At 40.1% G+C, this 15,370-nt stretch overlaps 2 protein-coding genes and 2 long non-coding RNA genes across 5 annotated transcripts; 2 read left to right on the top strand and 2 right to left on the bottom strand.

The window, feature by feature from the left end:
* The first annotated feature begins 4,579 nt into the window (after positions 1-4,579).
* LOC131684878 (WD repeat-containing protein 3) lies at positions 4,580-7,620 on the top strand. The gene is made up of 3 exons (XM_058968119.1): positions 4,580-4,871; positions 4,930-6,316; positions 6,382-7,620. Exons 1-3 carry the CDS (start codon positions 4,714-4,716, stop codon positions 7,573-7,575), a joined length of 2,739 nt encoding a protein of 912 aa, XP_058824102.1. The 5' UTR covers positions 4,580-4,713; the 3' UTR covers positions 7,576-7,620.
* A 41-nt stretch (positions 7,621-7,661) lies between these two features.
* Positions 7,662-8,905, bottom strand: LOC131684885 (pre-mRNA-splicing factor 38). The gene is made up of 2 exons (XM_058968128.1): positions 7,997-8,905; positions 7,662-7,935 (listed from the first exon to the last, which is right to left on the bottom strand). The coding sequence occupies exons 1-2, from the start codon at positions 8,800-8,802 to the stop codon at positions 7,698-7,700; spliced, it is 1,044 nt and encodes a 347-aa protein (XP_058824111.1). The 5' UTR covers positions 8,803-8,905; the 3' UTR covers positions 7,662-7,697.
* Positions 8,906-9,047: 142 nt separating this feature from the next.
* On the top strand, positions 9,048-10,026 carry LOC131684891 (uncharacterized). Its single transcript, XR_009304697.1, has 3 exons — positions 9,048-9,147; positions 9,213-9,355; positions 9,436-10,026. It is a non-coding gene; the product is annotated as an uncharacterized LOC131684891 (long non-coding RNA).
* Positions 10,027-10,438: 412 nt separating this feature from the next.
* On the bottom strand, positions 10,439-12,176 carry LOC131684890 (uncharacterized). Of its 2 annotated transcripts, XR_009304696.1 has the most exons (4): positions 12,028-12,169; positions 11,755-11,955; positions 11,585-11,673; positions 10,439-11,486 (listed from the first exon to the last, which is right to left on the bottom strand). It is a non-coding gene; the product is annotated as an uncharacterized LOC131684890 (long non-coding RNA). The 2 variants fall into 2 exon arrangements; XR_009304695.1 differs by having other exon boundaries at positions 10,467-11,486; positions 11,755-12,176.
* Between the last annotated feature and the right edge of the window lie 3,194 nt (positions 12,177-15,370).

The raw sequence follows: 15,370 nt of genomic DNA, 5'->3' as shown, positions 1-15,370 counted from the left end.
TACATTCTGGGAAATGTCTTTCTGGGGAATGGTACATTCTAACGAAGGGAATTCTGGGGAATGGCTTTCTGGGAAATGATTTTCGGGGGAATAGTATACAACCACTTTATCTCATATAGTGCAACGATTCCACATATTGTTTGGATGATACCCTGAACAGATCGTTAGGATCATAAATCATACGATGTTTACTAGGGATGGCAATTTGCATTTTCCTTCAATTTTTCTCCTGTAATTTCTTTCGCCTGGCCGACACGTAGATTAAAAATATACTAAATAGAATAAATATCATACTAAAACCGCATTAAGTCCATTGGCAACCATAAATTGAAAATATACTATTGTATGCTTATTCTTTGAATGCATATTAAATTTTCTATTTTACTCTACTTCTATTTTTTGCTAAAAATAAAAAAGAGTTATTTAATTGTATTTAGTATGTCTTTTGGGAAAAATAAAACAAAACGAAAAAAGTAAAATCATTTTTTTCCATAATTCTACCGATTTCATTCTAAATGTTAGCATTTAATGCTAGAGTGAGTTAATTTTCTTCTACAGTATTACTGTATACAAAAACCATCTATAACATTAATGAAATTGGTAGAACTTTTAACAAAAAACAAAGTGCCAAGAAAAATACCGATCAACTATATTAAAACATTCATCATTCATACCGTTTAATCACCTATAACATTTGACGCGTTGATAGTGTATAAGTTCATTAAGAGACTAATTCAGTGGTTTTCAACCGGGGGTGAATTCATTGGACGATTGATGGGGGTGAATTATGCGGGACAAATTTTAACTTGTTATCCAAACATTCCCGTTGTTCGTGCTGTTGTTCTTTATTAAACACACTTTGCACCGGAAGGGTGCATCGTGTCGGAAGCAAATTAATTTCAAATTTCGCATTTGTTTACATTAATATAGCAATACACAATTCAATTTTCACATTTGTTTATACAAATTTGCTTCCTTGAGGAAGTTCAGCAGCTTCTCTTCGTTTTCTCCGTCGTTGTATAAAGCCACTCGTAGACTCGTCGATTTATGCCGTTTTTTTCTAGCTTCGTCGTACCTCCTACAGTGGAGGATCACATGACGGACGTTAAAAGTTACCCCGCAGCAGTCGCAAACTGGTGGGGCTTTTTTCAGTAGAAATTCGTGTGTCAATCGAGTATGCCCTATTCGCAGCCGTGTTAGCACTCGTTGGTCGGTCGAAATCTCGCGGTCAGTCCACTTCTCGCAGTTTCACCTCAGTGGACGCTGACCACCGCTGGTACCATTGATTTCGGATAGCTGTTTTGATTTGACTAACGGTGTCTACTCCCGGAACGGATATATTCAATCAGGCAATGCCCCTGGCTTCTCTTGTGAGTCGATCTGCCTCTTCATTACCGCGGATGCCAGCGTGGCCTGGGATCCAGCAAAGATTGATTGGACGGTTCCGAAGCATGTTCTCAATCTGCTGGATCCACGGGAGGTGCCTGCTTCGATTGCTGATGAACAGCTAGTCGAATCTGACATAATCAGAAATCGCTAGACGTGTGGTATGCTGTTAGCGCTGTTTTTATTACAAATGCATCGACTTGGCAGTCGCTGCATTGCTGTGAAAAACCAAGCAACTGTTAAAAGTGTTCTCCGAAAACTCCCGCATCGACAGCGATATCATCTTTCGAGCCATCTATGTTGAGCGGCTAAAACGTTCTGTCAGTAGCTCCTGAACGATTGGGCGGACAATTTCCGAAGGGTCTACGGCTTTTACGCGTTTTTTGACGTCCCACATGATCTGGGGTTTGGCTTCGTACTACTTCCGAGTAGTTAACCGCGTGCGAAAGCAAATATTTGGAAGAGGCGCTCCGGTCACCGCTGTCAAACAACTGGAGGGTCGATGCACCAAGGGAAGATCAGCATTATCCTTGCTTTGTTCCATCATGCGGATAGCCAATCGTGCAATGTTTTGGAGAACGAGTAGATCGAACGGCAGAGTACTTGCTTCAGCCATAATGGCTAGGATTGGGCTCGTGACATATGCTCCGGATGCGAACCTTATCATCCTGTTGTATGCAGGTGCGAGAGTTTGGGTGACGGAAGCTCTTCCTCTGCTTACGAGCCCCATGCCGTAGAGAGATTATATTATTATTCCGGAGACGTATAAAACCGATTGGTCGGGATTCATCTTGCGAATAATCTGACTGAAAAGCTATTTTCGAATTGTATTCAGAACATTATCGTTGAACACACTAATACAGTTACAGATTGTCAAGTACTCTATTAACTTATTTGCCGTCTAGGACAGCAACGCAGTTGCAATGTGTTGAAACAACATAGATATAACGCGACGTTTTCAATTCGCCATTTTATTTAACCTCATTTGGCAAAAATTCCACCCCAATTAATCTCGCACGAACACAACTGCACGTGGATTAGTCAATTCTAGATAAACATGTGAAAAGGGCATATCGCTAATGAGAGCCTCTCTGGTGTTTACGAGGCAGCCTTACGCCCGCTGGCAGGCGGGAGTCAGCCATCTGGCAGCCAGTGTTTAGTGGGATCGTTAGCGCCTGGAGGCTCAGTAAATTATATTTGAAGTGCCGGAGAGATTCCCAACAAACATTAGGAGCTGAACTATAAGACTACGTGTTGATTTAAAGCAGATTAAAGGTTATGTAAGCTGAATAAAACTTTCGCTGAACTATTTAAACATTAACAGTTTATTCAGCCTATTTAAAATCCAGTATTCGCCAGTTCCAACTAGGCTGAACTATACTGCTAATAAATGTAATAGCGACAACATTAAAGCTTTTATTCAACCATCTTAATTAGACTGAATTGCGAGTTGAATAAACGATGCTGTTACCAATAGTATTACCTTTAATCATTAAGCTGCACTATATGTCTTCAAAAGGTTGTTTCTACCTTTACATTTGCCGTTATACCACCTTTGACTTTTAGCTGAATTATGTGTTTGACAAAGGTAATTGTAACTACTACAAAAATTGGCGCGATTAGCAAATCATGAGGAATGGCAACCGACCTGGGTTCGAGTCCCAATACACACACAATATTTTTTTTACTATTAAGTGAAGGATTTTTTTTATTATTTCGGTATATTCCAATTGAGATGTTTTGCATATATTACAGTTAAGGAGCAATAGATCAATAAATAAATAAAGAAATAAAGAAAGTTTATTTAGTTTTTTTTTATATCTTTATATATTTTTTTCTATCCATCGACTTGCAAACAAAGGTACAATGAAATGATTATTCACGGTGGCGAACTTAGTTGATATAAATAAATAAACTATTGAATTCGAACAGCGACTTCCGCTTACCAAAAAAAATCACAATGGAAAGAAAATCATTTGGCAGGGAGTGGTAATTGAGATTGCCACCTTAGAATTATAAATGACTTCAATCCATCATTCAGTTACCACCACTTTTATATAACACCCATTTTTACTTATCTAAATGTTTTGTGACAACCATAAATCCTCACCTTGGAAACAAAAACGACTATAGTCAACATTTTTGAAATAAATAAATTATCTAATTTAAAATTCCCGAATGTTCTAAAAATTGTTAATTAAAAAAAATTGAAATAAAAAAATTATCGTAGGTTGGGATTCGAACTCAAGCCAACTAGATTCACTCAAATCTATGGAAGGCTACTGTAGCCTTTGTACAGACTCTATTCAGCAGCCTAGACTTGTCGCTACATCGGTGAACTCTTAAGCATTCGATGTATGCAAGATTGGTGCAGACAGTAAGGTAAGTGCTTAGTATTCAACAGGTTGCTGGTTCGGATCCAGGTACGTGATATGATATCCAACAAGGTAATACAATTTTTCTCTAACTGTAACGTAACACTAATTAAAGAATATGGCTTCCAAAGAGATTGATGGCGTGTGTAACTTGAAATAAATGTGTTTTTTAACAATTTTCCTGTGATAATTCTCTCAGCTGAATAGCGGTAACGAAAAGGTTTATTGATATAAGCTGAACTGTGGTTTTCTTCAGGCTGTATACGTGCTGAAGAATTGTTCTTTCATATGTCTTAATCAGACAAGCTGAATAAATTCTCCAAATCCCGGATGTTTAAGGGTGGAATAAACGATATATGATTACACGTATACTTCCAATGTTCAGCTAGAGCTGAATAAAGCAACTGTTAAAACGTTTATAAAACCACGAAATGTTTGTTGGGTTATTTGTTGCTATATCATAAATACAGATTGATTATTTTTCGCATTTGCTTTTTGAGTAAAATCTACTCAAATTTGACATTTTCACCCCAAACTCAAAACTGAGTAAAGGAAGCAAACTCATTTTTTGACTACGTGCACTTTGAAATTGAGTGGCTGACCACTCAAATTTGAGTTTTTATGAATGAGCGTACATTGGCAGAGGCGAGTAGAGTCAAACGTCAAAAACATTTAATGTTCAATTCGCCTAGCAATATTCATTCGCCTTTTTTGACTGGGGTGTAATGTGCCGCTGTAAATTTTCAGAGTTTTCATTGGGTTGTGCGTGTATATGTGCGAGAAAATGATAACAATCTGTCAAATTCCTCGCGAGTGTTTATGGAGAGGTTGGAAGCAGCATGTTCTGCTTGTTCGTACGGCGATGCGTGTTCCTGAAATTTAGTTTTGTGAAAATATTTAGTATTTTTAGTGGTCAAATACAGCATTAAACAGTGACTCTCGCGCGGTCAATATGGGTTTGACGAAGCAGTATCTGACATATAAGGCAGTTTCTAATTTCAATATCATTGCAAGTGGCCGGGCCAACGTGTCGTTCGTCTCCGTTGGCGGTGTGGATGGCCGGTTCGTCGCCGTTGCTGCAGCCGAAAACGTTCTGATTTGGAACATAAGGTATCTGATTTTGTATGCATTCATATTTACCTCTGGTTTGATGAATTGCTTTTTCAAGACTTGGCGAAAAGATTCATGAGCTAACACGGGATAAGCAGGAGGTAACTTATCTTCGACCGAGTCCGGATCAAAAGCACTTGGCGGTCGGTTACACGGATGGTGTGATCGAAGTGTATAATGTTGAGAGTCAGCAATCAGTTTGCACTTTCCCCGCGCATCGATCCGCTGTTAGTGCATTGAATTACGACCTTATTGGCCTCAAGCTAGTTTCGGGTGGTCTGGATAACGAATTGGTCGTATCGGACGTAGTAGCGCAAAGCGGAAAATGTCGCCTGGTAGGCCACAATGCACCCATCACGGATGCTTGTTTTATGCAGAAACACCATGATGTTGTAATATCGAGCTCAAAAGATACTCAGATTAAATTTTGGAACATCGAAACACAAAGTTGTTTTAAAACAATTATCGATCATAGGAGTGAAGTTTGGGGCATTGCTTTGATGAGAAACGACGATTTCCTTGTTGCTGGATCAGCAGACTTGCAGCTTTCGGTCTATAAGATTGCCGAAAACAGCAGCATTGCAGCGCAAGAGTCGACTACTGGTACTCCAGACGATCTTATGCTGGAATCTGAGGCCAATTGTCCCTTTCGGTGTACCCCGATTGGAACTATCCAGCGAACTGGTTATGGCAGAACGATGAACCTTATTGCCGAGGGCAATGGCCAGATATTGGGTTGTCATGGAACGGACCGCAAGATTGAATTGTTCTATTTTTACAGCGTTGATGAAGCTTTGGTTCGTTTATCTAAGCGGCTGAAAAAACTCGACACAAAATCAAACAAACCCGAGTCTGATCGACAACTCTCGCTAACGGATGAAATCAAACGATTGCCGGCTGTTTCGGTTCCGGAAAAAATCAAATCCTTTGATTTACTGCTTGGAACCGGCAGTGAGCTTCGGATTTGCGTAATCTTTGCTAAAAACATGATTCAGGTCTACACGTTGAATGTGGCCGTAAAACATGCTGAACCAATAGCACTTCATACCATCCGTCAGCAGGGACATCTCTCGGAAGTTCGAAGTGTCACCTTCAGCTCGGATAATTTGGCGATCGCTTCGGGCAGTGCAGAATCGCTTAAACTTTGGAACCGTGCCTCGCAATCCTGTCTACGAACCGTCGAAACTGGATACGTTGTCAGTACCTGTTTCGTTCCTGGCGATCGGCATGTGCTGGTCGGGCTGAAAACGGGCGAACTGTTGATTGTGGATATCGTCATAGGGGAAATCATCGAACGGGTCAAGGCTCACGAAAAGGAGCTTTGGAGCATTGCGCTGACGCCGGATATGCGCGGTTGCGTCTCCGGCGGTGGAGATACTACGGTGAAGTTTTGGAGTTTTGAACTAATTGCGGATCCCAATCGGGCGGATAACAGTGAAGTGAAGGTAAAAATTACGCTGTTTTTTTAAAAAAATGCTATTTTTACTAACAATTTAATATTTTTTGCCAGATTCTTTCGCTTCTTCATAAAAACGTGCTGAAACTAGAAGAAACGGTTTTATGTGTTCGTTTGTCCCGTAACAGCAAATACATCGCCGTCGCTTTATTGGACTCGACCGTAAAAATCTTCTTCCTTGACACGCTTAAATTTTATCTTTCCCTGTACGGTCACAAGCTACCGGTTCTCTGCATGGACATCTCGTACGACTCTAATATCATTGTGACTGGCTCGGCTGACAGGAGCATAAAAATCTGGGGAATGGATTTTGGTGACTGCCACCGGTCGCTTATTGCGCATGATAACTCCATTATGGGGCTGCAGTTTGTTCCAAAAACTCACCTGTTTTTTTCATGCGGTAAGGATGGCAAACTGAAACAGTGGGATGCTGATAGCTTCGAGAAGATTGTAACGCTACCCGGTCATGTGGGAGAATCTCACGGATTGGCCGTCAGTCCTAATGGGAAATTTGTAGTGAGCTGTGGTTCAGATCGTACCCTTCGGCTCTTCGAACGAACCGACGAGCCACTAGTTTTACAAGATGTTCAAGAAGAAGAACGTGAGGAGTTGGAAAACAATACTTTAGCGACGGGCGATAGCTCCGGTCTTCCAGGCCTGCCCGGCTTAAAATTACCCTCGAAGAAAACGATCGGTTCGGAGAAAGCCGCTGAAAACATACTGGAGTGTTTGGAAGTCAGTAAAACATTCGAACAAGAGGACAACCAGAATATTATTCCTCCCCTAATGTTTGCCTACGAAGCCACCAACACGGATGACTTCTTACTCGCAGTTCTCACACGCATCCGTGCTAGTGATTTGGAAGAAGCATTGCTACTTCTTCCGTTTTCCAGTGTGTGTGAACTTTTGGAGCGGATACCGAAACTGACACGGTCCCGGCAGGATCAAACGGAAATTATCTGTAAGGTGGTACTGTTTCTGCTCAGAATTCATCAAAAGCCAATCGTAAACAACCAAATGCTTTTGCCCGTGATTCAGCAGATTATCGAGAAGTTACAGGGTGCCATCTCTGAGTTGAGGGACATGATTGGATTAAATTATCATGGAATGCAGATGCTACAGCGGGAAGTGGAAGCCAACCAGGGCGTTGAATTGTTCCGTGACGCTACTAAAAGTAGAAGAATGAAGGACCAGAAACGCAAGAGAAAAGAACTGGCCAAAAGGACATTTGTACAAATTAGTACATAACTTTTTTTTATAAAATTAGAATAAAAAAAATTAAGTCATTTGGAACTCGCAAATGTCTTCTCAATTACACAATAAAACTAAAAGGCTTAAATTTTGTAATTTTTGACTTATTTTCGCATCTACTAACGTCTGCGTCGTTCGTAATCTCGCTCTCGATCGTAGTCCCGTTCCCGATTTCGGTCGTAGTCTTTTTCTCGGTGGCTGCGATCCTTTTCGCGCTCACGGTCTCGATCTCGGTCTCTATCGCCATGACGCCTATCTCGATCCCGTTCATCGATTCGTTCGCGTTCGTGCCGTCGCTGCCGATCTCGATCCTTTTCCCGTGCTTCTCGCTCTTTGTAACGTTGATCCGATGGTGATCTGAAAGAATCATTACGTCATCCTCTATCTAATTTTTCCCGATATTATCCCAACCACTTACTCTCGTCTATCGTAATCGCGCTCTCTATCCCGTCCCCTTTCATAATCGCGATAACGTTCCGTCCCACGATCTCGGTGGGTACCCGAGTCTTTCGACTTTTCCAGCTGTCGATCCTTCGATACAGACCGTTCTCTCTTGCTCTCCCTCGTCTTGATGGTATCCAGCTTTTTCTCCTTCTCCCTAGCTTTCAAGGCTTCCGCTATTTCCTCTAGATTTTCGTCATCGCTTGGCATTTCCTCGTCCAAATCGTCATCTAGTGCGGACACTTTTGGTTCTAACTCATTATTTTCCTCCAACACATGTCGTTTCTGGATTCGAGGTAGAATAATATCGCACGAGCGCTCTTCCCGCAGTAAATCATCGATAAACTCATCCATATGAATCAGCTCGTAGTGTCCCATTCGATTCTGTCGCCTCAGCTTCCGATTGTCATTGTACAGTGGTTCCAAGTACTTGTAGCAATCCAACGACGACCCGGTCAGCCGCAAATAGAACGCTCCCAGCGCTCGCACGTACTTGAACTCTTCATTCTTGATGAACTCCACCACGATGTCCTTCTCTGGCTGGATCTGGAGCATTTTAAGCGTTAGACACAGAAACGGTGTAGGTTTGATGTTTCCCCCGAATACTCCGCCAAGAAAACGAATATCCATCGCCTTGTCCACTAGCAATTCCGCCGTCAGGGCGAAACATTGCTCCTTCCAGTACTTGGAATCGTAAATGCGGGACCGGATAATTTTTTCAATCAAGTACTGCGGGTTGGTACCGTGTACGTTCTTTGCATCTTTCACCGTACGGTTGGCCATCGTTCCGGGGACCGATTAGAACGGAAATCAACGAGAATAATAATTACGTGCGACCAAACTATAATATACGAGCAGAGTTTGTAAACAAGAAACAACAAACAACTATCGAACCTAGATGTCAATCTTCATGATGGAACTCACATTTAGTTACAGCGGCACCAGAATAGTTTGAATTTATATTTCGAAAAGGGTGAAATTTTTTTGGAGATTTTCAAAAACTGAGAAAACAAAATACGCGGTTAAACCAAATACAAATACAAAGCGATGGGCACTCGCGGAATAGTGCAAACGTAGGTAATGGGATTATGTGTCGTTACGGGTAGATGGTCGCTTTTTCCATCCGAGGTGAGATTTCTTGAACCTGAATGTTGTTCTCGCAGGTCCTATAATATTTTACGCTGTTATTACAGAAAATCCCCACCGTCGTTCAACTCGAATGCGTCTAAACAAGGTCAGCAGAAATAATGGTTCCCACTAGGCTTCCGAATGATGTTGGATGAGAAGGAGAATTTGAAAATTGGATCGTTGAAAACTGCTTCCAGATGTTCTAAAGGTTCTGATGCTCACGAAAGCTGCAAACTGAGTCAGAGCATATTCCGTAGTAGCAACAATTTGAAATCTTTTACATTTCAGATATGCCGTTTCGGAAATCAAAAAGTATCGCTTGTCAGCGGCCGGCGTTTACATCAATGACAGAACTCAGCGTAATCTGGTAGCTTTGGTGCACGTACCAAAGAGCTATCATGATCTCAAAATGGATCGAAGTGGAGGAGACTGGTACATTTTCAATGATTTTAGTATTTCCCCGGTGTCCGTGCAGGAAGCGGTTTGGTTTACATTGGATTGGAAGGTGCCATGCGTTCTGTTTTACACCAGTACCGTACTCAAGAACGAACAAGGAGAGAACGAGAAATGTTTGACTCAGTACGTAAATCCATTCACAAATGATCTGTTACCGAACCAAACTCTGGTGCCCAGAAAATTCTCAATTTTTACCATAATATCCATTGACGCAAACACATTCATGTCCCATTTGTCTAGTCGAACACAGACCGTTCAGGCAAAGTGAGTTAGCGCAGAAATCAACCTTAATCTTACAAAGTCGCCCCATGTAATCCGGTTTACAGTTGGAGTGATAGTCATTCACAAGTTAAACGCAGTCCAGCGTTCCTAGATATGAGCATGAATTCGAAAGACACTCGTTGATGGCTTCTTCGCACCGTGATCCCACAAACCAGGGCAGATTATAAAACTCCATTTTACTAACTTTCAGTAAATATCTTACTGTAACAGGCATCAGGAGTACAGTCTTACAGTGTTTATTCTGGAGCATTTCAATCAATTAAACGCACGATGTCACCTCACCGAACATGTAGTTCATGGCTGAAAACTACTCTCCACTGCAGGCTACCCAAGGTACAATTCTTTGAATGTTTCAACCCGTACCAGAATGCTGGGGTCATACATGGTCAACGCTGATTGATTAATCAAGCTCTTGAAAAATTACTCGATTAACAGATAATCGATTATTCACAAAAATCAGATATCACTACCCCCACCAAAAGATACGTGAAACGTGAAGGTTTTCAACGAACACCATCAAGATTTCGGAAAAGATTGGTTGTGTCTTGCCTGAGCCGATGAATCCAACATAAACTTCAATTATGCGTACAGGTCTGTGTGGATATGGATGAAGTGATAAAAATTAAATAGTGTTTCAAAGAGTGGGGTTGTTTTATTGTTTTGTTGATTATTCGTTAGATTTTTATAATAGCACAGCATATCGTGCTGCTCTGGACAGTAGTGTACAAATTTATGTGCCTCAAAACCGTCCGGAAAATCGTAAGCGATCACTTTACTCTCAATGCCTTGATGCTTGTATACAAACACCAGCGTTAAAAGCCGAGATATGCACAAGTCAATGAAATGTTTTTTACCTCAATTTGAGGGTACCCTGAACGCTCCCTTTGCAACAGCATGGCATCGGACTTCATTTTTGATCGCACGAGAGACGACGGTCATGGTATCGCCTGTCATACTTGGAGGTTTCATAGATAGTTTTTTCTGTCGATATTGGCGATAGCTGCTGATTTCGATTTGGTAAATTGGCAGAGACGACACAAACAGGTACCGACTTTTGCGCATTGTTTGTTTCCATTTGTCGGGTAATTGTTCCGAATCGCGGCTTTTTCGAAAAGAGGGTTAATTTCTTTTGAAAAAAGGTTCTAAATGGCCTATTTTATAACACGCAATGAAAAAAATCGGGGGGAAAGCTTTAAAGTAGTTTAAACTGGAAAAATAAGTTGTTCCCACTTACCTTAAATACAGTGACGGATTCTCAGCGGCTTTGCGCCGCTTCGAATCCTTGGACTTTATTATGCCGGCAAGCCGCATCACACTACCTTCGCTCTTAGCGTCACTTTGTCATGCGCAATGCCACTGTTATAAAGGTAAGGGGGAAAAACTTATCTTTCCAGTTAAAAACTACTTTAAAGCTTTCCCCCGAATTTTTGTTATTGCTTGTTGTAAAATAGGCCATTTAGAACCATTTCCAAAAAAAAAAAATTAACCCTTTTTCCGAAAAAGCCGCGATTCGGAACAATTGCCATTTGTCGTAATCCCTTCTGCGTCTACGTTGAGGTTTCCAAGCCCTTCATCATTAGAAACGGCGTCATCTGAAATCTCTTTCATATTACATTGTACGTGTAGTAATGATTTTTCGTTCATATAAAAGAATTCAAATGTAAGTTATCTTATTGAAACGAATAAATGTTTAAAATACCCGGTTGATCGGCACATTCTTAAGAATTCCCGCGGGTCCATCCGGAATGCTCCGTTAACTTTTTTCCACCGTTCTGGGAATATATCGAACTAAACGAATATTTCTTAATGATTCTAGGCGATTTTTGAATTGGTTCGCAGAGAAAACTTGAAAAACTCCGGATTTCTTACCAAAATTTCCAACGGCCGACACTGACAATATACTACCGGGAAACAATCGATTTCTGCTATCAGCATAGAAGTATTATTATGCCCCGATGAGGGCTGTAACCCATCTTTTGGCTTCTGCTCGTTGACAAATTTTGAATGACAAAGAATCCATCGTGGCGATTCCAATTTTCCGCAGTTACTTTTTGTTATGATCTAGCATGTCTACTTGAACACGATTGTCGGAAAAATATGCGCATATCCGGATGTTAAGCTTTATTTTCACGAATATCTTACCAAAGAATCACGGCCATAACGCCGTAGTAAACTGTAGTGCCGTCAATCAAAAATCTGGTATCTATTGATGACAATGGACGAAATAGACGAAAATTTAATTAAATACACAATCGAAGTGAAATGTCATAAATTTTCAACAAGAACAACATGGCAATACCTGTGTTGCTAGTTTTAGCACTATTTCATCAAAGTACACTGTCATTCTGACAGTGTACCTTTATTGGTGTACCTGGGTTATAAAACGTGTCCTCGAAAAATCATCAGAGCATTCCGTATTAACATATTTGTATTTGGTTAAACTAACGTATTTTTAGAGCTTTTAATTAAAACCGAAAAATTAGCAAAAGTTGAGCAAAGCGAAATTGATGCTGGTAGAGCTTCTGCGAGCATTTTGCGCGATTTGTGCGAGAATTCTGGCAAATAATTCGCTCAAATGCAACAAACGTTTCTGACAGAAGCGGTTAAACCAACCGATGCTGCTCACTTTTATCCCAAATCCAGCCAGGAATGTACGGTGAAGATTGTTGTACGCTTCCTGCCACATCTTCGTCAGATGTTTTGCTCGATTCGTGCTAACTTCTACCAGGTAGGAATTGCCAGGATCTTTGCACAGTTTATGTCCGAGTTATGCCAGGGTTTTGCTCGGTTCCTGTCAAAATTTGCCAGAAAACGCGAGGGAAACCGAGTTCGCCCTAACTCAACTAACCCGACAGAATACGCGCAGAAATCTCACAGGGTTGCCAAACCAAGACTGACAGAAATCTAGCAGAGAAGAAAATTTGGTGACTGAGATATTTTGAAAAGGATGAAATTTCAAAATACGCGGTTAAAACATAGACAAACAGACATAACACTCTGAAATTCACCATCGCCCATGTTGAAAACAATAATTTTTAAAATATGTTGGTGTGCAGAAACGCCACACTTAGTGTGGTGGCGCTACGGTGCATTCTTAGAAGCTTGCAGGTAGTAGTCGGGTAAATAACTTTGTAAAAATGGGTGGCCGGTACGAGTTCGTGATGTGTCAAAACAGAGAAGGTGCAACAATTGGAAAATCGTTTTTCCGGTTTCCACGCAATCCACAAATGTAGGTAATTTATATATAGTTTTGCTAATGTTTCATAAGACAATAGGCTTATTTTCAGCTGTGCGCATTAGGTGCAACCTTGTTGCTCGGACGAACTGTTGGAACGGTTCAATCTCGAAGGAATTCAATATGTAAAAAATCGTTTATTATGTTCCGATCACTTCCAGTCGCTAGCGCACAAAAATGCTTCACATCCTCGACAAGGGTAAGCTAGATTCGTTAGATTAAATTAACAGTGATCAGCTCCTGCTATTTTAGATTACGGGAAGGTGCTGCTTCTGCAAATATTCAGCACAAAAAATGTCACAAACACCTCTATATTGAACACGGCGAGGTAGATAAGAGCAGCTCACTGTATATTTTCTGCAGGATAAAAAATGCAACAACGCTTCCGAGCACCATACTCTACAATATAGGATTCCAAGCATTCACCGTGTTTAAGCAAAAATTTAAAAAGTTCATATAGCGAAATCGGCAGAATGTGAAAATACGGTTAAAGCAGTACCTCAGTTTCGATCAGTATGAAGCGTACGTCTGTCAGCAATGTTACGATGTGTTGGTTGATAAACGGAATGAAAACAAAAAATACGATTGAAACGAACTTTAACGACAAGAAAGAGAAACCGTAAAGCAATTCGTATCAATTTGCCCGAATAAAGTTGGCTTAGATGTTTAACATTTAGTATTTCCCGCATTTTTTATTGTATAACTTGATTTAAACAAAAATAAACATCTACATTTATATAAACATGCATTTGAATTTAACTAACCAACTTATATCATAGCATAGTTATTTTGTCAAATGCTTTTAAACAAACAAACTTTCGTTGAGAAGCTTTTACCTGTCAAAGGTGACGAAACCAGCGTCGCTATCTTCGATGAGGTGAGCAAATAAGTTGAGTAGGAATCACGATAGATAGCGCTAGTGGCTAGTAAGAATGCTTTAAAAAATGTGATTGATAGAAATATCTGATTTTTGTTCAATGTGTTATGTCTGTTTGTCTGTGGTTAAAATAACGTATTTATAGAGCTTTTATTCAAAACGACATATCTACAATGAGTGATTCCCTTTTGTTTACTTTCTCTTTCGATTATTACGGTGTCACTATAGCACTTTTCACTTATTTTACTGTACAGATCGAAAGACGGTGGTTTTGACTAGCATATTATGCAAAGAGTTGAGGGATAAATATTAGAGCGACCGAATTATTAATAGATGAAAAAGTAAACAATGCGAGTCACTCATTCTAGCTATGTATTTTTGAAAAAACGCTCAAGATTTATGGTGAAGATATGTAGAAGCCAGAAAAATTCTATGTAATATCAGCACATACCTAAGAAAAGACAACTATAGTAATACGATTTCCAGAGCCAGAGTGGAGCCGGAATTTGACGTCATCGAATTAACTTATGGGATACTGTTTTAGTTACCGCAGGGCTCATTTCGCAGTATTGGCATCATGATCAGAGCAAATTTCTTAATAAAATATTGTACACGGAAAAATAATTCAACCCACAGAATAAATCCTTTTAACTTAAATTTAGGTAGTTTTGCGTCGCTTTCGCACTTATGAGTGTTGTCAAAAACAAAGAGAGATTCGACTCAGTCCGGGTCTACCATGGAATAAGGTACTTTTGAGTTGTTTGAAGTATAATCAAAATTAGGTAGATTCAAGTTAAATTTAAGTAAATTTAACTCAAAGTTGAGTATAAAAACATCTCAATGAGTTGTGATTTTTGGCGTGATTAAAGGGAAACTACCTTCTACACGGTTTACCTAATTTTACCTTATTCCACGATACCCCGAGATTGAGTCAAAAGAGCTCAACTTTTGGTAGTTTTTCGTATCCGTGCACGTTTTATTGTAAACGAGCCATTCAGTCATTTTGAGGCGACGAATTGAATTGGCACATTTGATAATAATTGCTGAAAAACGTCGAAAAGTATGTATTACCCAAGTGCTAATTATTTACTTTAGCTCAATTTATCAGTAAAACTGACTGAAAACCAAATACAAATGTTATTTATTTTGTATTTGCTGAAATCTGCGCTTCTAATGTTTCAGGTTTTCGTATGTTTTATTTACAATAAGCGTTTTTACACAAAATTGCATAACCCTTTTTAAAGTGTCATTCATCCCATAAGAGAATTAGGTTCTTTACAGGCACAGCTAACCTCACTTTTCTTGACAGTTCGCTTGTACTGTTTACATGGATTTAGAAAAATTTGTGGACGACTAGATTCGCTCGAAGAAAT

Source organism: Topomyia yanbarensis, chromosome 2 (assembly GCF_030247195.1).
Source record: "Topomyia yanbarensis strain Yona2022 chromosome 2, ASM3024719v1, whole genome shotgun sequence".
NCBI classification, from domain to species: Eukaryota; Metazoa; Arthropoda; class Insecta; order Diptera; family Culicidae; genus Topomyia; species Topomyia yanbarensis.
This window is presented reverse-complemented; position numbering and strand designations above follow the sequence as displayed.

Coding starts and splice junctions, on each gene's coding strand:
- LOC131684885 (XM_058968128.1), bottom strand. CDS start 8,802: ATGGCCAACCGTACGGTGAAAGATGCAAAGAACGTACACGGTACCAAC. Junction 7,936..7,996: donor CGCGATTACGATAGACGAGA/GTAAGTGGTTGG, acceptor TGATTCTTTCAG/ATCACCATCGGATCAACGTT.
- LOC131684878 (XM_058968119.1), top strand. CDS start 4,714: ATGGGTTTGACGAAGCAGTATCTGACATATAAGGCAGTTTCTAATTTC. Junction 4,872..4,929: donor GTTCTGATTTGGAACATAAG/GTATCTGATTTT, acceptor TGCTTTTTCAAG/ACTTGGCGAAAAGATTCATG. Junction 6,317..6,381: donor CGGATAACAGTGAAGTGAAG/GTAAAAATTACG, acceptor ATTTTTTGCCAG/ATTCTTTCGCTTCTTCATAA.